This window comes from Erythranthe guttata, chromosome 5, assembly GCF_056151865.1.
Source record: "Erythranthe guttata isolate IM_541 chromosome 5, IM_541, whole genome shotgun sequence".
Classification (NCBI taxonomy): Eukaryota; Viridiplantae; Streptophyta; class Magnoliopsida; order Lamiales; family Phrymaceae; genus Erythranthe; species Erythranthe guttata.
Window position 1 is genome coordinate 36,069 of NC_142537.1, and position 21,181 is coordinate 57,249.

Genomic DNA, 21,181 nt, shown 5'->3' on the forward strand with positions numbered 1-21,181 from the left:
GATATGATATATGGTGCCATTAATATACCATATATTAATTATTTTTTCTAGGGTTGGGCTAAATTTAGCAGCACAGCTAATTCAACACCAGTCCTTCTCGTGCATTATATTGATGATAAGATATATTGCTTGATTAATTATATACATAATTAGAGTGAAATTAGTCAAAATAAAAACAAATCATTCAGCTATCTTATCTTATATATCAATTTGTGGAAATGGAACTATGGTCCCATGGGATATATATAAGACTTATCAGAAGCTATACGCACTAATTATATTAAGAATCCTTTTATATATATGGCTTTTGTCAAGACACACATATATATATTATCACGATTAATTAGTGTGTGTTGATGTGATCTACAAATATTTATTCATCAATTAATTAATCTCTTCCCTTTACCTTATCATACTACAACTTTAATATTATTGCGGAGCGAACCATATGTTTCAAATACGCAATCATAACATATACGATCTCTTTTGCAAATTATAAAACATATAAGCTCATAAATTCATAATTACTACTATATACATCATTTATATCTACGATCAATTTTCTCAATAGGGCAAAAATAAAATAAAATACATAGTAGTAGTAATAATAATAATAATAATATACGGCATTTTTTGTCGGGTAACAAAATTACGACAAGACGGTGCTTCCTAAAAATCTTTTTTAGTTTGGAATAAAAGGATGGTTGTGAGATGCCAGATCAACGCTTTTGATTGACGGCGCTTCCGATAATATCGTTCTTCTTATATGGGTTAGATGTTATACCAATGTGTTTGATTGACGGCACAGTAATTGACGGCACTTCCAATAAAATATTTCGAAGCATAGAAGGATAGTTGTGAGATACCGGATCAACGCTTTTGATTGGCGGCGCAGCAGCGAGTAATTGACAATGCTTCCAATAAAAAAAAGTTTAATTTATACATAAAAGGAAATTTCGTGAGATGTCAGATTAACGCTTTTGATTGACGGCGACGTGAAAAGGTCTAAATTGTCGGAAGGCAACGTTGCTTCGATATCTTTCACCCTTTTCTTTCTCATTCGACGACCTTAGCTTATTTACTGCTGCATCTTGGTTGAACGGTACAAATATTGTTTACGCTAAATAAATAAAGGTAATATGTGCATTCACCTCTTCTAATTAATCGTTTGATTGACGATCATACTCTAAATTGAAGCTCTGTTTCGTGATGCAACAATAGCCTAAGTATTTAATTTTTTTGCATCAACCACCTTCCTTGACTAGGTAGCCTAAGTTATTTCCAAACACTACTACTTACTTCTAAATTAGGTGATAAAAGATGATTGTTTAGAACATTTGCCAACACCACCTAAATGGAACGTACATATATAGTAACACATGTAGATTACGTTCATTAATCAAAGTCCGTATCTTTCAACGTAACTCATCAACAAAAAACAAAAAGTCAGTATATTTCGTCTTTTTTCTAATTAAATAAAAAATTACATGCGTGCATGCGTATATAGAAGAGATTAATTCTGTTGGAAGATGGAAAATGGAAATATATAGCTAGTATTCATTTTAAACGGAAAGTTTATCTTCAAATTTACGCAATCATTATCTCCATGATTAATAGGTTTTAGTGAGTAACGGGCCGCAACGTACATGAATAGACCGTCTCGGGAATTTAATTTCTAATTGGTAAAAGAGATGAACATTAATATAATTGGCTCAAGTGCAAGCACATATAAATCACGATATATGTTTTTAATAGTGAGAATTGTATTATTTGAGGGTGCAAAGTTTATTAAAAGCTTAAATGATAATTTTGATATGAAACGTAAAATACAAATTATCAAAGAGAATTCAGCCTGGTGAACTATGATATGAGTCTATGACGAGATTCGAATATGAAGTGGTTGTGTTGTTCTCCATTAAAATAGTATGTAATAATTAAAGGTTAGTTCGAAATACTTTCAATAGGGTTCTATGGTGTAGTGGTTAGCACTCTGGACTTTGAATCCAGCGACCTGGGTTCGACTCCCGGTAGGACCTCTTTTTTAATATTTAGAAATGAATTGAATGATATAATACTGATAATAACGCTTCTTCTTCTATCATTCCATTTTGGGTAAATTACAAACACCCCCCTGAGGTATGGTCAAATTACAAAAACCCCCCTCTTGTTTGGATAATTACATCTACCCCCCTCAACTATGATTTTTTCTTAGACCTCCACCTTTATAGTGCCAAATTCAACATAGTCATCTAGATTCCGTGAAATGTGCTCTAGTTTGTACTCTTTTTGTGTAAAAAATACAGTTTCCGATGCACCACAAACTAATATATACAAGCTAAAAATAACATATTATGATCATCTTGCTTCATAATGTAGAGTTTAAATGGGATAAAACGGGTACAAAAGTGATAATATTCCATATAATCTCGAAGATTCCACTAAATTTGATGGGTTGAGGGGGTGGTTGTAATTATCCAAACAAGAGGGGTGTTTTTGTAATTTGACCATACCTCAGGGGGGTGTTTGTAATTTACCCTTCCATTTTTTAAGGCCTCGGCCTGCTATGTGACTCGCATGTATGTGTGACAATCATTTAAAAGCAGCCAGCTATATATATATATATATATATATATATATATATATATATATATATATATATACATTAATTATATTAGCGCCCGACAAATTAATATATATGCCTGCCTTGATTTAAAGATCGATTGAGTGTATATATTTATTATATATATATATATTGGAGTGGGACTGGAATACTAAAAAAGCACAAGCCACCCTTGGGCCTTGTGCTGCCCCCGCATTTATATACTTTTAAACCCTAAAAACTAACTTTATTTTCAAGTACCATTACCATATATACCCCCAGTACTTATGCGTGTGTATGGCGTGCCCTCTGTATATATATATATATATAATATAGATACACCACCATCCCCAATCTCATCAGTTAAAGTACGTATACTAGCTAGCTAGTTAATTACTTCTTGTGCAATTCTACAACTGCTTGCTTATATTTCCACAATATATTATAATAAGAAAAAAGATGCAATACTCATCATCATCATCATCATCATCATCAACATCATCGGCACGGCGGGGGCGGCAGTAGTTGGGAGCCATTAATGGTGAGGGTGGAGAGGATTGCATCTGGCAGCGCTGTGGTTGGGTGTTAGCCCTACTGTCTACGACCTTGACCTCGATCCCAGTACTACAGCTGGCATGGATATTCAGACAACCGTCTTGGTGTCGGCTCCTCCCTTCCCGTCGTGTTCGTTCTCGTCGGACCTATATATGGACAGTGTTATGGCTTCCCATATCGATCAATGGCACTTTGGTTCCACTTCTTAAGGAAGCCGGAGCTCTTTGGCTTTAAATATTTTCATATATATACTTCAATTTTCATCATATATTTATATCAATCACACTCTTTTTTTTGGGATTTAATTAATTAGTTATAATTAACTAGATTTAACTAGTTGTTGTATTACTATTTACTAGTAATTAGGATATTCATTGGTATTTATTATTCTCTGTTAATTACCACAATTTTATTGGTGTCATGTGTGTATATATGCCTGCTACAACTTGGGCCAATTAGAGATACTTGACAAGTTTGGACGTGTTATAACATCATGATTGATGATTTATGATAAGAAAGGAATGGTCCGTATATTTCATTCCCACACGCACGACGATTCCAACAGAAAAAACAAACTCCACCCAAAATCATCCAACTTGGGCAACTCTCATTCTGGCGCCGACACGTGTACGTCACGTTCCTTTCATGCTTTTCCATGAATATCATCTACTCCCTCCGTTCCATAATATCTGTACTCTGAAGAATTTTTTTTATTCCATATTATTTGTCACTTTAAATTTCCAACACTTCATTAATTATTTAATTTTCAATTGACATTCTTATTAACTCTTTCCAACACTCTTTTTTTTTTTAATTAATTTCTCTCTTATTAATTATAATATAAGGTCATTTTAGTCTAAAAACATACATTTTTCTAAAATTAAGACACATTTAATGAAATTCTTAATCTTTGTGCAAAGCTAAAAAACGACGATTAAATCGGAACGGAGGGAGTATATTTTTTCTTAATTGGCTGAAATGTAAAACGATCTTGATTTTTGTGTTAATGTTGTTTTGCTTCATTTCTAAATTATTCTTTTCTTTTGTGTTTTTTTTTTTTTTTTTTTTTTTTTTTCTAAACCAGTCAGTCACTCATCAATTCTACATATATAAGACTGGTTCTTGTTTCTCATTTCTCATCTTCCAATGTCAAGGTAATAATTAATATCCTTGTCAAATGAATCTTTGTCTCTCTCGTCGTACATAACACAATTATTATGATTAATTATGATTCAGATTCTAGACACAACAATATTTAACTACCTCAGCCCAAATTAAGGTACAATATATATATACCAAATATTATACATATGTATCTTGTGATGGATGGATGGATGATACATACACAGCAACAACTTCAACATATATATATGTATGTATGTATATATATATATATATATATATATATATATATATATATATATATATATATATATATATATATATATTTGAATTGAATGCACTTAATTATGTACAACTTCCTTTCAATTCAATTGAAAAAACAAACACGAAATACACACACACACATTATATTAATTCAGGCCCTAAACCAAACCAATTATCATGCATGCATGATCTGATCCATCAACAAGCTAATTAAGGGGTTGTGTACGTTGAGTAGTAAAGATTTCCTAACAAGGTACGTAATAACTATGTTAAGCCCTAACTTGACTGATATTTACTGAAATGACCACCAACAACAAACTAGTCTAACGTACGTACAGGTCTCTTCGGTCTTCTCATGAGCATGATTTGATGAGGCCTAGATTGTAGAGGAACTTCTCAGATCTGGATCGGAAGAGTGTCCCTAAAGAGAATCTTGCTGTCTGCTGATCAGGCGGTGAAGTGGAGTAGGTGTCGTCTTTAACACGGAGTATAGTCAAACCTATTTCTTTTCTAACAGCCTCAACAGTTTGACTTTGTACAGGATTAGACGACGATGCATCCGTCACATAAAAAACATTAACAGCTTGTGTCCCCCTTGTTGTCACCTCTGCTCTGCTAACTGATAGACCATTCTCTCTAAATATGCGTGTCACATCTGTTAGAAGCCCAACCCTGTCCTCGCTGCATAGTTCCAATCTTATTCCCTGCCCATCCCCATCATTTTTTTTTTCAATTATTATTTGGATTCCGATAAAGAAATGAATCATTCTGTATTTCGTTATGCATATAATGTAGTACGTACCTCGGATGTTCTCCTCTTTATTGCTGCTTCCAAGCAATGAATTACTCTCTGCCTCTCTGCTTCTGAACTTATGGGGCACCCATCCATATGCCTTATGAAATATTCCTACATTACCAGCAACGAGTTAAGGAAACCCGGCAGGGCAAGCAATAGCTGCATGTTGATTCCAAATGATCAAACTCTGATCAGTACATAATATTGATTATATTATATATTACCTGTTGAGCCTGTGGCCCTTCGGTAATTATAGTGGCATGAAACACCACATACTGCATATCTGTTAAGGTACATACTGTATCAAACAGAAGCTTAGGTCTGTCCGCACAGCTCAAGTTCACGACGGTGTAACCTTTGTCGACACAATTTTCGACAGTGACAAGGGGTTTGGTCCGTAATTGATCAGAAGAATGGACGAGAGTATTGAGGTGGTCGTAATCACGATCAGCGTACATCATTTGGTGGAGCCTCCTCTCAGTATGAGTAGAGCCAACAGAAACAGCAGTATTGGCACTTCGCTTATCTCTATCACCCTTGAGAACATAAAGAAGAAGTTGTTTGATATTAGAAAGACGGTCAGGATCTTGAATTGGGGATGAGTTGGTTTGGTCGGTGATGTAGACAACTGAAGCCATACGTGAGTTGTGGGTCCATACTTCAGCAGCAACAACGTTACACTTGAGATCAGTAAGAACAGCAAACACCTCTGAAAGCAAACCAGGTCTGTCTCTGCCAGATAATTCAATTGTTGTATGTTCTGCAGCTGACTCCACACCCACAGACCTTGCCAACGACCTGCAACTGCGTCCTCTTTGACCAAGCGACTGCAATTCATATGAATGACACATATATAATTTGAGCAAATCATGTACTCCTCTAAACATGTTCTTATTAAGTCGTCATTGGCCGTGAAACTAATAAAGAAAACATTAACATAAGATGGGCTGTCTAAAGAAAACATATAAATATATATTTCCCCCAAAAAGGAAGAATGACAGCTGTAAGTGATTAATAAGAATTATATATCCCAAAAGGATGAGTGATTGAGTGATTGATTGATACCTGCTGAATACTCTCAGATATGTTCCCCTCATGGACCTTATTTCCATATTTATCAGTAACATGAAAAACTGCATTAAAAGAAACAACAGAGCATATTCATTCACTATGAATTCATAATTCAATCCCAATCAGACCTGACAGCAAATTATTATTATTTTTTTTTAATAAAAGAAAAAAAAAAAACTGACCATCCATAAACCATCCCCCGTCTGAAGAAATATAAGCCCTCCGAATAATAAGATTGAGATCAGTAAGAACTTGTACTACCTCCAACAAGCTCCCCCTCTTATTTGCACTGTCCACCTGCAAATTTCTTAATTATGAGTTTTGATATAAAAGAAACCTAGAAATTAATTAATTTATTGATTAAAATTACCTTGATCAAAGTAGCCTTGTTGTCAGAATCATTGTCAACGGTGACCCTGAGAAATAATCGAAGAACAACACAGGACATGAGAGGATAATCAATCAATTATTGTGGCCTGGCCGGGTGGAGAGGTAATTAATTATACATTCGACAGAAATTAATTACAAAGAAAAAAAAAAAAGAGGTAGGGAACCTGGGTGGGTTGACTCTACGAACAAGCTTCTCGAACTCATCATCAACGCCAAGAGAAGTAGACCAGTGATCCATATCTGTGTTGAAGAAAGATTGAAGCTTTTGTTTGTTTGTTTGTTTGTTCTAGTGTTGTTGTGTTGAGAGAGAATAAAAATGAGAGAGATTAGATTAGTGTAAAAAAGATGAATTGTGAGAGAGAAATATGAGATGATGCCGGTAGGTAGGTAGGGTGGGGATAATAAAATGGGACAGTGGCTCTTGAGCTGTACCAAGAGAGAGATATTATATATACATATATGGAGAAGAAGAGATCAAACAACAACTCTTGTTCAATTTTGTTTTTTAAATCTTATATATAATTAATATGAAATTATACAGAGAGAGAGAGAGAGAGAGTCATGAGGAGGACTGCCACCACACCACGGACTTGTCGCTGGTCACGTGGACCCCAACTCACTCATCTCTCCTCCCCCTCTCTCTCTCTACGATTTGTTATCACATGCCATTTTTATTTTTTATTTTGTTTTGGTTCTATTATTTTATATTCCATTTTTATTTTTATATTAATTTGATTTCTTGTGGAGGAAAATGTCTTATGTGTGTTTCTTGGATGCAATCATGTGAGGTTGTTAGTGAAAACACATTAATGGGTTATGAAAAATGAAATTGTAACAGAAATAATTATTATTATGCGCGAAACCTGAAAATACGGGATATGGCTTCAAATATAATTGTAACAGTAATAGGGAAATTGTAAAAGAAATAATAATTTCTTTTTTGGGTTGCCCCTTTTTTTTTTTTTAAATGCAAACCTACTTTATAATTAGGTTTGTCTAGGGGGTATTAATTGGTAAAGGTGTAGAATTGATGATCCAAAAATTCGACTTGTAGCTGACCCTTTTCATAGTTACACAAGTGTATATCTTTTCCCACACACCACAAAACATCATCCCAAAAAAAAAAATATATATATATATATATATATATATATATATATATATATATATATGAGAAAATTAGCTAAACACCATTTATTTTGAACTTATATAGGTGGAGGGAATCTAGCTCGTATATTGTATTTCATTATTTTGAGGGTAAGTTATAGAAATTAATATAAATTTAAATAATATACAAGACAACAATATGTAAAACAAGAGTAAGATATCAAGGATCTTTGGGTTTTGTATTGTTGTTGGAAAATTCATCAACTACATATATAATATTTCATTTGTCTCTATTTACTTATTGTATTATTACATTATAATATATATCTATTGCTGGGATCCCCCTCACGCCCACGTACTCACTCACGCACTCGCTCACTATTGGAATATGAATAGAATATATATATATATATATATATACACACACACACACACACACAGAGGATGGGCTGTGGTGCAGTAGCAGTTAGCCTGCAAACCAATTTTGTATATCAATTTGAACATAATATATTCAATATTTATATGAGAAGGTGTAGTAAATTAATTGGTTCAAATAGAAAGTATTTGGTATGATATAAAAATATGTAGTTTGATGAAATGGATGAATATGTCCAATTAATTCCCATGTATAATATATAATTTGCAATGAGAAAAAGAAATAATATTAATGTTGTGATTGTTTATTGGTAAGGTTGACTAACTAACAAACTAAGTACCCACGTCGTACATTATATTCAATATCATTTATTTATGGGTATAACAAGAAATAAATTAATACTTTTGGTAACTGATTCGGCATTAGCAAGAAGACGAGGCAAAACAAGCTGGGCTGGCTGCTGACTCACAAACTACTTATCAAATTGTAAAGGTGTTGGGAATAACAAGTGAAAGAAAGATGAACAAACTACTTAGAACCAGACAACAGTTCACTTTTATGTATATCTATGTATGTATGTATATATAACAAGTGAAGTCTCATTTGAGCATTCATGCATGTATGTATAAATGTATATATGAATCATGCCTCATCTTTGCTTTGCTTTGGTTTTCAATACAACACACACTTTATAATGTCATGTGCCCTTCTACAAACTAAACCCCAACATACGTATACATATAGTATTTGCACTTTTTAATATTGCATAAAATAATATACTGAAAAAAATAAATAGCTGTGAAGATAAATCAAATCTCTCAAAAGAAAAAATAAATCCCAGTTAAGAGTTATGAGGAGGAAGGTGCTGCTATTTATTCTAGTTCTCTGAGTGAATAGAGAGATTAGCGAAAAAAACAGCAGCTACACAAGAAACCTCCCTCCCTAAATTACACAACAAAATCCCTAACCACCCCACTCAGTTACCAAATAACTAGTCACGGCGGCCTTCATATCTTTGAATCATCACAACAACTTCTTCTACTAATTAACGAATCACTAACACACACACACACACACAACAACTCTCTCTCTCATCAAAAAATTCCGACTAGCTCTAGCTAAATCATCATCTATTTTAACCCTAACCTGCAAAAAAATAATTCCAAGAAAGAATGTCTAAAGTACCAAGGCAACTTTCTCATGGGATACGAGCGTTGAGCAATGTGCAATAAGCGGCTCATAATGATCCGCACCCGCACAGCACCATCCTGCAGCATGCGTTTGTCATAAAATAATTTCACACAACTGAAATCACTCAGTCACTAGTTCCTTTGATGAAGAGAAACTGAGAAAGAAGGAATTAGTACCTGTTCCTTTCATGAAGAGAAAGAAAGGAGGTTCGCATATTTCACTTCTTGGACGATGTGGTAAGAAGAAAACACAGTTTTCTTCATCAACCATTGCATCTGATCCATGTGCTTGAACCTGTCAGAGTCATGAAGAGTCAATGATCAGAACCAACATATACATATATATGTTTCATTCAAATGCAGAGAGATCGACAAGCACGCACCACAAATATTTCTCTTTTGAACTCAGTTGCAAGACACTCTATTGCAATATCATCACCAAAAGCAGCAGCCCTTCCATCTCTATTCTCGTCTACTGTTAATAGACCCTCCTCTGTATACTGCATATTTATTATGTCGTATTCATCCTCAGCTGAACCTGATATCGACATGTACTTTGCCCAACTCGCACCATCATCCACAGCTATGCATCTTTCTTTGTATATTGATTCTGCTGCTATTTCTCTTCACAAATCATTCACAAAACCCACTCATCATCAATAACCATTTTAATACTTCAAAAAATACACATTTCAAATGTTTTGCCTATTCTATTATCCTCAATTAATCTAGGGAGGAGGGACCAAAACATATATGTAAACATTAAACTTATTGAAAAGCAGAGCAAGATGAAATAATAAGATTCTCCGTAAATCTACCAAGTTATCCAATGTATCAATTAAATTATTTGTACCAAAGAAACATAGAGAAAACACCCCGTCCCTTATTGCAGCAGATCTAGAGGATAAGGCAGGCTATTATAAAGATTTGAATAGGGAGGAGGATTGTGATGTTTTACCTCTGCATGCCGAGTTGAACGAGCTCATCAATGGCGGAATCCAAAGACTCACGATCTTGCTTCTTCGCCAAAAGCTTAACCTCCTGCACCACGTGGATACCCCAACCAGAGTTCAGATCCGGCGAGTACATATGCCTAATCGCGGATCCGATCAAATCCTTGGTCACCTCGTCTACAGATCCAAGATCCTCAGAAAACCTCCTCACAGTTCGGATCCTGAGGTCACGCGCCGCCGCGTCGACGCCCATGGACTTACGCGCCGCCGTGAAGAGGCAGTTACCGTCGGAGTCGACCTCGCCGCCGTGCATCAACCTGAAGACGATGTTGTTGTTCTTGTCTTGTGGGTGCTTCCAAAGAACACCCTTATTGTAAATCCGGGTCAAATGCCTCTTCTGCTGGTCCTCCAATCCGGGCACATTGTCCCATGAGGAGGCGGTGATTTCAAGGGGGTGCTTCGAGATAGGCCTCTGGTTAACCAGATCGGAAGATGGGATATCGGTAGGGTCACGCCAGGGAAGAATCACCGGAGACGACGCCGTCGAATCGCATATGAGCTTCCCCATTATTATTATTATTATTTTTTTTTTCTGCCCCTTTGCTTAATTTGTCAGGGAAAAAAGAGACGTTGGAGAGATTAGGGTTAACGGATAGATTTTGATTCTTAGCGTAAGCCAGCCTGGACAACTACGGATGGGATCCAGACATGTAACCGACACGTGTCTCCGTATGATTGGTGACACGTTGTTAACGTTCCACGGAAAAGAAGGAACGGAATTATATTTGTTTAAATAAATAAAAAAATTAATGTTTTACAGTACCATATCTGTTGATGGTGTTGGTGATAGTTTATTGGGACAATGTTACATACAACATAACAGGTGTCAGGTGGTTTATGGTTAACTCAACAAATATTGAGAGCACACATAAGATGACATATGAGCTAGGTCCGAGATATGATCTTAATGGGCTTGGAAATTAATATCTTAAGGAGGGAGGAGCACTCCAGATTTCTTTTCTTTTTTTTCTTTTTCTTTTTTGGGTAATGGTGGAACCAAATATCTTAATGGGCTTGGAAATTAATATTCAGCCCTTTATATAGATCAGATATTCGATAATGGATCACAATCTTGGGCCCATCAAAGAAATAACTATGCCAACATAGATTCCAACCCAATTTTGAATATTTGACTTCAATATACAACGTAACACCACCTCGTTTATACGTGGTGCCATAAGTTTTAAGAAATTAAATATTAATTACATGAATGCTTCTATCACACTTTTTCTATAGTTAAGATCAGAATTACGAGAGATCGGACAAGTATCTAATTACACGTTTAGTATATCTTATATATATATATATATATATATATATAATGATGATGGATAGTGTTACATGGGTTAAATAATAATCGAAATTTTCTAACCGTAAGGCCTAATTTACAACATAAAGGGACGGTTTTCTAAGTCATTGCTGATGCCAACCGCTCCGCAACTGTCATCCGTAACTTCCCAAGTCAATTAGCTGCCCGGCTTGCCCAATCGGCGCGCGCGCGCGCCCAAGGATCGAATCTGCCCGCACACGTGCTATTCAGACCGCTTGTCTTGCCCACACTTTCCATGCATTTCTCGGCCAAGCACCTCAATGCTTGCCAATCACTCGAAACCCTTGCCTTGTAATTCTCGGCCAAGCACCTCAATACTTGCCCATCTCTCGGCCACCGTTTGGCCCATGTGTAGCATGCTTCGTGCCAATACTTCTTGGCACCACTTCAACTATAACTCGGCCACACTCGAGTTATAGTTGATGTCTCCGTCTAAGGGGGTAACAGACCTCCCCCACCAACGGTGTTCGACGCCCTCGTCGAACTGTTCACTCGCTTCAGATTCTCCCAATATTTGCCAACTCGTCTTTAAACTACCACAGATTCACTGCCTTCTCCCAAGTAGCATCGGCCACCTCTGAATTTCGCCAATGCATTAAAAATTCAGTCCGCCGGTTCTTCTTGCTTTGACCTTGGGTCTTGTGGTCCAGAATTTGCTGAATTTCTCTCTTAAATTCCTTTCGGACCACGGGTGGGGCTCTCTTCGTTTGCTTCCGACTTTCATCGAGTAAATCTTGGTTGAACTTCTTCAAAAAGCTCACATGAAACGTAGGATGCACTTTCAATCTGTCCGGCAACTTCAAACGATAGACAACTCAACCAACTTTTGACACCACTTCAAAAGGACCGTCATACTTTGGCACCAACCCACGGTGAACTGATTTGGAACTAATCTTCTTCCAAATTTGAGGCGTTAATTTCAGCAACACTTGATCACCAACTTGAAATTCCACGTCTCTTTGATGAGCATCAGCATACTTCTTCATCCCCGCTTGTGCTTTCATCAAATAATCCTTTGCCTCGTCTAGCAATTCTTGTCTAGGACGAGCAAAGCGATATGCAGCAGGACACTTCCCTCCGGTTCGCTGCAATGCCACCTCATGCGGCACCATTGGTTGCTGCCCGTACACCAACTCAAACGGACTCATCCCCGTAGCTGAAGACTTGTGAAGATTATAGCAGAATTGGGTTGTATCAAGCAAACCGACCCAATCCTTTTGGTTAGCGCTAACATAATACCGAAGATAATCTTCCAACACGGCATTCATCCGATCCGTCTGTCCATCCGTTTGTGGATGATTTGCGGTAGAAAACTTCAACTCAGTCCCCAACATGTTGAAGAGCGCTGTCCAGAAACGGCCCATAAACCGGGTATCCCGATCGCTGATAATGTGTTCGGGAATACCAAAATACTTCACAACGTTCTTAAAAAATAACTCAGCAGCTACTTCAGCCGGACAAGCCATTGGTGCAGCAATAAAAATTCCATACTTTGAGAAACGGTCAACGATCATAAAGATAGAAGCGTTGCCGTTCACTTTCGGAAATCCCGACACAAAGTCCATCGAAACCGATTGCCAAGGCCTCTCCGGAATGGGCAGAGGCTGCAACAGACCGGCCTCCTTCTTCTTCTCGGTTTTGTCTAGTTGACAAACTAGACAAGTCTTGACGTATGCCTCAACGTCAAACTCTATCTTTAGCCAATAGTACGATCGTGCTAGAATGGCCTACATTTTGTCAATTCCGGGATGCCCGGCCCACGTCGGATCATGTGTTTTCCGCAATAGTTCACGCCTAAGGGAGCTGCTTGGCACATAAGCACGACCACCCTTAGCGAACAACAACCCATCATGTAGCCAATATTTTCGAATCTGCCCAGCCCGTACATGTTCAGCCATCTTTTGGTAGACCAAATCAGTCTTAGCTACCTCTCGAACTCGTTCAAGAAAATCAGACTCCACACGAGTCAATGCACCAACGTAGGATTCAACAACTTTCATACTCAGTGCATCAGCCACGTCGTTATGCTTTCCCGATCGATTTACCCACTCGAAATCAAATTCACCCAAGAATTCTTGCCGTCTTGCTTGTTTCGGCGACAATTTCTTTTAAGTCTTGAAGTATGTGTTTGCCACATTGTCGGTGACAACCACAAACTTCGTACCCAACAAGTAATGCTTCCAAGCATCCAAACAATGCACCACTGCCGTCATTTCCTTCTCATGAGTATTGTACCGCATCTCAGCATCTTTCAGCTTTCTACTTTCAAAGGCAACGGGATGCTTGTCTTGCATCAACACACCCCCGATAGCACGGTCAAAAGCATCCGTTTGCAACTCAAACGGCTTGTCGAACTCTGGCAACTTCAGCACTGGTTCCGAAGATATAGCACCCTTCAATTTCTTAAACGAACCATCATAATCCGAAGTCCATTCCCACTTCTGATCCTTCTTCAAAAGATCGGTCAAAGGATTCACGATCTTTGAATACCCTTTGATAAACCTGCGATAGTAGTTTGCCAAACCCAAAAACGAACGCAACTCAGCCACTTTCGAAGGAGCGGGCCAATCACTCACAGCCCGTACATTCTTCATATCCATCTTGATCTTTCCTTGGCTAATAATGTGGCCAAGGAACGAGATTTCTTCCCAACAGAAATCACACTTCTCCTTCTTGGCATACAGCTTGTACTCTCTCAACTTCAAGAATACAGCCCGCATATGCCCAACATGCTCGCCCAACGATTCAAAATAAACCACGATATCATCAAGATAAACCACCAAAAAACGATCGAGAAACTCGTACAACACATCATTCATGAGGTTGCAAAAAGTTGCGGGAGCATTGGTTAAGCCGAAAGGCATAACCAAGAACTCGTACGATCCATATCTCGTCACACAAGTTGTCTTTGCCTCATCACCTTGTGCCATACGAACTTGCCAATATCCAGCCCGAAGATCAATCTTTGTGTAAAACCGTGCCCTTGCCAACTTGTCGAAAAGATCCAGCCCATTAGGAATATGATACTTATTTTTGATAGTAACCTTATTCAATGTCCGATAGTCTACACACATCCTCATTGAACTGTCATGCTTCTTCTGGAACAGAACCGACTGTTAGAGTAGGTGACCAACAAGCCAACATGTGGCTGTGGTCTTTCGTATTTATTATTGTAATAAACGAACCTTTATTCGTATTAATGATAAAACACATTGGCATTCTATATCTTTGTCCATTTGTCACAAGCATAGATATAGTCCTTACAGTTATTACAAGTACTAGTAATTGATCGTTAGGATCGTGAGATATCTACTTAAGTATTATAACTGTTAAACGTGTTCATAGTCGAAGGGTTACGCCACTAATGAGGATATCGGCCTTTCCCATTAAGAGACTAGCACTTAGTGTATGTGTACTCATCTCATCAGTAAACGGTATTGTGATATCGGCATCCATAAGTGGGTGCTCGTAAGTTGACGAGTTCACTGAACTCCCTCACCCTAGAAATCTCTAAGTGGTTCCCAATAATCGATAGAGATATATATGGTATAGTTGTACACCATTAGTCCTTATGACCTAGACATCACCGTGACTTCACTAGAGGACCAGCTGTATCGTGACCCGTCCCTGAGTTTCACTGAGGACCATCCCAAGGGCCAGTGTTCGTGCAGTCCGAAATCTAGTGGGAGGTCTGTGCATTGTAGGCGGGGATTCGATCGCTAGAATAGTCTTGGATGTCCTGTGTGTTCTGAAAGTTTGTAATCATTCTAAGTCTCTGGCCAGAGCTGTCTAAGTGATGATTAGAGAATTCGATTCTCTAAGTCATGCACGTGACGATTACAACACTTAGAACGATCGCACCGTAATTGAACATATAGAGAGGTCTTGACGAACCAATGCTTTAGTTCAATCGGGACATATGAATCGAAGGGACCGTACTGTACGTTAACTATATCTGAAGGTTCTTGCAGGCACTTCATTTGTATCTAGGGAATCATGACGCGTAGTTGCTAGACGTCAATCTTGATTCGTTGGGTGATTAAGGTGAAACGAGCTTCATCTTAATCGTAACTCTAAGGGACGAGTTTTGACCACAAAGGGTTGTGGGCCCACGGCTAGCTTACACCTGAACCATCGAGGGTCACACTGCTCGTGCACATGAGATCTTTGAATAAACGGTCAGAGATAAAATGGTTTATCTTTGCATGATTGGAAGTCAATATGATTGGGTCCAACATTCGTAATTTGGAATTACGAATGAGAATAAGAAAGTGAAAAGAATAGGCAAACGTATTAGTGAACTTTCTCAATCGGGAAGTTTCCAAATTTAGAAAGTGCACTCAATTAGGGTTTCCACTTTTGGAAAGTTGGAAATTGAGAGTTGGCACTCGTAATGACGAGGACATTATAATGATTCCGAAAATGTAATCGTTGCAATTTTCCGATCATTGAATTGAGAGAGACGAGCAAGTAAAAGAACTAACGGACTTAAGCTGTTGGGCCCGGTCCAACTTAAGCCCGTTAGGGTGTTATGCAAGACACTATAAATACATGATTTATAGGTCTTGCACACAAGAGACAAGACCTGACCCTAACCCTAGCCGTCCCTCTCTCTCTCGGCCACTCTCTCCCGCGGCCATCACCGCCGCCGCCGCCGCCGTCTCGCCGGAATCGACCATCCATTGGCTGATCCCTTTCGGTAGTTCTTTTCTTCTTTCTTTTTTTCCGTTATTTCTAACTATTACGTGTCTAGTGCCACGTGTTTAGTAGATCGAAGTATACGAGGTGAAATCCGAGAGGAGGAAGATCGAAGATCGAAGAATTGAGGAGCAGCACACGAGCCGAAGCTGCACGGATCCCCACGCGCCGCCCGAAGACCGCGCGTGAGTTACACGCGCCGCCGTGGCCGTCTCGCCGCTGCTGCCGCTCCACCGCTGCTGCCCCGGATTGTACGGATTGGTTTCCGTAGCAATCACGTCTTGCTTAGCGCTCCTACCTCACGCTTCAAGAGGTAAACCTTCGAATCAATTATCGATGAATTCGATTATGTTTAAATTAAATATGTATGTTCGTTCTTGTATGATTTTATGTGGATACATGAAATTGATTTATATGTTACGAGCATGTTATTTGATTTAAACGCGAGCATGCTAATTGATTTAAATTCGGTTGAATAATTAAGCATGTATGTTGTTTTTAATTTCGCTGGAAGCGCAAAGGTACGCAATTAATTGATTTCAATTATCGGGCATGTGTTTATGTGTTTTAAATTGTTTAAATCGCATAAAATTTTTTTTTTCCGCTGCGTACACGTGTCCGATTCCCAACACCGGCGACCCATGAGGATCTTTGTAAGGTTGCACGAGACCCGCACTCAGCAAATTGTCCAATTGCCTTCTAAGTTCAGCCAACTCCAAAGGACCCATCCGATACGGTGCTTGTGCTGGCGGCCTGGCCCCCGGTTCCAACTCGATCTTATGGTCAATGGCTCGCCGAGGCGGCAACTCTCTCGGTAATTCAGGAGGCATCACATCCTCGAATTCAGCCAGCAATTCAGCAACTGCATCCGGTACTTCCTTGTACTAATCCGGCTTGATTTCGACCATTGCAGCCAGGCAGGTTGGCTCACCATGTCTTAGAACTGCCTTTAGTTGCAATGCCGACAATAAGCCCTCAGATTTCTGCTCTTTGGCCTTTTCCACGAACGTTCCCTTCACGAAACATGGACAACTAGGATCCATGAACAACAATCCACTCAGTAAAGGTACGACACCAACACGGGCCGACAACTGAAAGTCTTGCCCCAAAATCACATCAAAATCATCTAGTGGTACGGCGGTAAATGAGCACTGCCCACGCCAAGGACCAATGCACAATTCTACATTGGCCACACCCCTCACTGGCTTGGCTTCTGAATTCAGGGCTTTAATTCTACTTGCATGCTGTGAGAGATTTAGATCCAGCTTTCCAATCTCTCGAACGGCAACAAAGTTGTGCGTTGCATCCGAATCCACCATGGCCATCACTTTCTTACCGTTCAGCAGAGTTTCGACATACATCAAACGTTTGGGGTTGCTAGGTACCTTCTCGGCCGTCAAGGCACTCAGCAACTGGATGGGGTTGACTTGCTTAGGGTCATCACCATCTCCATCCGATTCCAGCATCAAAGCATTTAATTTGCTTCGTTTAGGGCAATCCCTCATTCGATGGTCACCGTTACACAAGAAACAGCCTTTGTTTTCCTTGTTAACGGACAATTGCCCCGCGGGTTTGGCCGTTCCCGTGGGCTTCTCGAAATTCTTCTTGGCCTTGAACTTCCCATCTCAGCCAAACTTTCCACCCAACTTCTTGGTCTTGCCCTTATCCTTCCCAGATTCCTTCTTTTCAGCATCCTTGGCACCAACCGATTCCTTCTTTTCAGCGATCTGCAATGGCAATTGCTCTCGGCAGATCCTTCACGCCTTGCCTTCGCAACTCAGATTGTGCCCAAGGTTGCAAACCAGCCATGAAGGTAAAGATCTTGTCCTCCTCCGACATATCCCTAATGTCAAGCATTAAGGAACTGAAGTCCTTCACGTATTCACGAACGGACCCCTTATGCTTCAATTGACGTAGGGATTCCCTTGTCAACCAACTCGTGTTGCAAGGTAGGAATTGTTCTTTAAACTCTTTCTTCAACGTTTCCCAGGTTTCAATTTTGTCCCGATTGGCACTAGCATCGTTGGAAAGATGTGCTCGCCACCACAACTTCGCATCACCCGACAAGTACATGCTTGTAATGGTCACCTTCTCTTGATCGGACACATTTGCTCCCTGGAAATAGTTCTCCATGTCCCAAAGGAAGTTTTCCAACTCCTTTGCACTACGTGCACCACCAAACGTAGCAGGTTCAGGCACCCGTACTTTAGACGACGAGGATCTGCTCTCAACCGCACTCGACGTCCCCTCACGAATAGCCCGTTTCACCACAGCCAAATCCGTCAAAAACATTTCAAACTTGGCCTCAACCGCATCACTTAGCAACCCGAGATCTTCAGCAGCACTTGTCATCCTAAACTCCACAAATTCTGGTAGATCGGCTATAGATTTGGATAGCCGTTCGAACGCTTGTTGCCCATCAACAAGTTGTTGGAGAATAGGCGTTGCTCTCAGATCAACGGGCGGCCCAACAAGAGTCACAAGACGTTACAATCTCGCTTCCAAATCGAGCAACGCTGCTCGTGTATGATTCATCATTGAGGAAGAACCCGAATCTTCCATGTCGAAGAACACCGTTCAGAACCCGAGAACCGGGCTCTGATACCAACTGTTACAGGGGTTAATTTATAGTCGAAAATTTCCCACCGTACATCCTGATTTACACACTAAATCAGTCAGCCCACTCAACAATTCTTCACACAAACGTATGGCACCATCGTTATATCAAATGAACAGCAACAATCACAAGTATGCAGCGGAAATCGAACAACACAAGCAATTTACGAGCAACGCTCAACCTTTATTGATTCACTCACGAATAATACAAGGAAAGCCCTTTGGTGCACACAATGAATCCTCACAACAGATGCTAACAATTGCAATATGAGTCCCTCTATATGAATGGGTCGGATTTGTGCACTCAAGGGCCTATAAATACAAGGTACAATGCAGTTTACACACTAAACTGCCAAGGGACACATGGCGGCACGCAGGCCAGCCACTTGGCTCACTAATACAACATAAATGGACGGTTTTCTAAGTCATTGTTGATGTCAACCGCTCCGCAACTGCCTTCCGTAACTTCCCAAGTCAATTAGCTGTCCGGCTTGCCCAATCGGCGCCCACGCGCGCCCGAGGATCGAATCTGCCCGCACGCGTGCTATTCAGCCCGTTTGTCTTGCCCACACTTGCCATGCCTTTCTCGGCCAAGCACCTCAATGCTTGCCAATCACTCGAAACCCTTGCCTTGTAATTCTCGGCCAAGCACCTCAATACTTGCCCATCTCTCGGCCACCATTTGGCCCATGTGTAGCATGCTTCGTGCCAATACTTCTTGGCACCACTTCAACTATAACTCGGCCACACTCGAGTTATAGTCGATGTCTCCGTCTAAGGGGATAGCAGATAGGCACTAAATAACAAGTTTAGTTTAAATCCACTTTCTAGCAAAATTATTGGAAAGAATATATTCTATATTAGTGGATTACTACACAATCAATTATATATGTGAGATTACATTTAATTTGGGTTCAGATCTGGAGGAATCAGATCCTACGGCACGGGGCAAATAGATAAAAGACGACGGTGACACGGCGGCGGTTGATTAAGAAGAAACTAGATGATCTATTCCTGTATATCGATCTCCTAATACATGCATTCATTATATAGTTAAAATCTTACAAAGTGATCATCAAATCAAATTTAATATGTGCACAAGAATATATCCAAGCCCAATTATACATTAATCTGATATCATCATGCATGATCATATGGACCACTCTCCCAACTACAAAAGAGAGATTCATTTCTATCTCATCAATCAAATATATTAAACATATGTATATAAATCTCTTCTTTTCAACATCATGTATATATATAGCTATAGCCCTCACCTTCTCTATACATATATACTCACCACAGTAGCTACTATACGTACTACTAATAAATTATATAATTATAAGATCAAGAAGAATTAACAAGGGCAATTGTCTTATTTTAAATATTAATTAATATATTTGAGTCGAGAATTAATGGAGGTCGTTGGCAGCCACAAACGGGGTTTGATGAAAAGCAAGTTGGTAATGTCTTTCTATAGAGCCGCGAAGCCGACTCCATCAACCGTGCAGTGTGCAGCCGTCACCGCCGTGAAGCCAATTAGGGCAGCTTCCCAGCTGGTGTCGTTCAGGCATGACGATGATGATGATCATGATCATCATCATCATCATCATCATATCAAGTCCGAGGATGGTTATATTCATGGTCCCAACGGCGGTGGTGGAGATGAACACGTCGACAACAGAGCTACCAGCTACATTTTTCAGGTCAAAGAGCGCCTCAAACTTGAAGAATCTAATTTAATCATCAACGGAAATCATTAATTAACTAATTACTTGTCTTGTGCGTACCTTATTCCATATATATATATGGATTATTGGATTATATATAATCTTCTTCCCCCCCCCCCCCCCCCCCCCCTCCCTCCACCCCCCCCTCCCTTTTTTTATAAGTAATATAGTTGGTTGCTCTATACTGGTGTACGTTTAGTAATGAAAAATGATGTTTGCCATATTAAATATTAATTAAATATATGTATATGTGCGCGAGTGTATCATGCATGCATGTGACTACTGCCTGTAACAAATGCATTATGTGTAATTAAAGAAAAGAAA

The 21,181-nt window shown here is 39.2% G+C and overlaps 2 protein-coding genes and 1 non-coding gene across 4 annotated transcripts; 1 reads left to right on the top strand and 2 right to left on the bottom strand.

Annotated features, from left to right (window-relative positions):
* The first annotated feature begins 1,964 nt into the window (after positions 1-1,964).
* Positions 1,965-2,036, top strand: TRNAQ-UUG (transfer RNA glutamine (anticodon UUG)). Its single transcript has one exon. It is a non-coding gene; the product is annotated as a tRNA-Gln (tRNA).
* Positions 2,037-4,621: 2,585 nt separating this feature from the next.
* Positions 4,622-7,303, bottom strand: LOC105952625 (ACT domain-containing protein ACR4). 2 transcript variants are annotated; one of them, XM_012976194.2, is made up of 7 exons: positions 6,962-7,303; positions 6,778-6,823; positions 6,590-6,704; positions 6,402-6,469; positions 5,561-6,163; positions 5,343-5,447; positions 4,622-5,244 (listed from the first exon to the last, which is right to left on the bottom strand). In XM_012976194.2, the coding sequence occupies exons 1-7, from the start codon at positions 7,033-7,035 to the stop codon at positions 4,894-4,896; spliced, it is 1,362 nt and encodes a 453-aa protein (XP_012831648.1). In that variant the 5' UTR covers positions 7,036-7,303; the 3' UTR covers positions 4,622-4,893. The 2 variants fall into 2 exon arrangements, with proteins under 2 accessions (XP_012831648.1, XP_088674454.1); XM_088818328.1 differs by having other exon boundaries at positions 6,778-6,883; positions 6,962-7,220.
* Positions 7,304-9,079: 1,776 nt separating this feature from the next.
* On the bottom strand, positions 9,080-11,334 carry LOC105952626 (Gap junction beta-4 protein). Its single transcript, XM_012976195.2, has 4 exons — positions 10,429-11,334; positions 9,854-10,094; positions 9,648-9,765; positions 9,080-9,548 (listed from the first exon to the last, which is right to left on the bottom strand). The coding sequence occupies exons 1-4, from the start codon at positions 10,989-10,991 to the stop codon at positions 9,457-9,459; spliced, it is 1,014 nt and encodes a 337-aa protein (XP_012831649.1). The 5' UTR covers positions 10,992-11,334; the 3' UTR covers positions 9,080-9,456.
* Between the last annotated feature and the right edge of the window lie 9,847 nt (positions 11,335-21,181).

Coding starts and splice junctions, on each gene's coding strand:
- LOC105952625 (XM_012976194.2), bottom strand. CDS start 7,035: ATGGATCACTGGTCTACTTCTCTTGGCGTTGATGATGAGTTCGAGAAG. Junction 6,824..6,961: donor CGTAGAGTCAACCCACCCAG/GTTCCCTACCTC, acceptor ATTATTTCTCAG/GGTCACCGTTGACAATGATT. Junction 6,470..6,589: donor CGGGGGATGGTTTATGGATG/GTCAGTTTTTTT, acceptor CTTTTAATGCAG/TTTTTCATGTTACTGATAAA.
- LOC105952626 (XM_012976195.2), bottom strand. CDS start 10,991: ATGGGGAAGCTCATATGCGATTCGACGGCGTCGTCTCCGGTGATTCTT. Junction 10,095..10,428: donor GTTCAACTCGGCATGCAGAG/GTAAAACATCAC, acceptor TGATTTGTGAAG/AGAAATAGCAGCAGAATCAA. Junction 9,766..9,853: donor TCAAAAGAGAAATATTTGTG/GTGCGTGCTTGT, acceptor TGACTCTGACAG/GTTCAAGCACATGGATCAGA.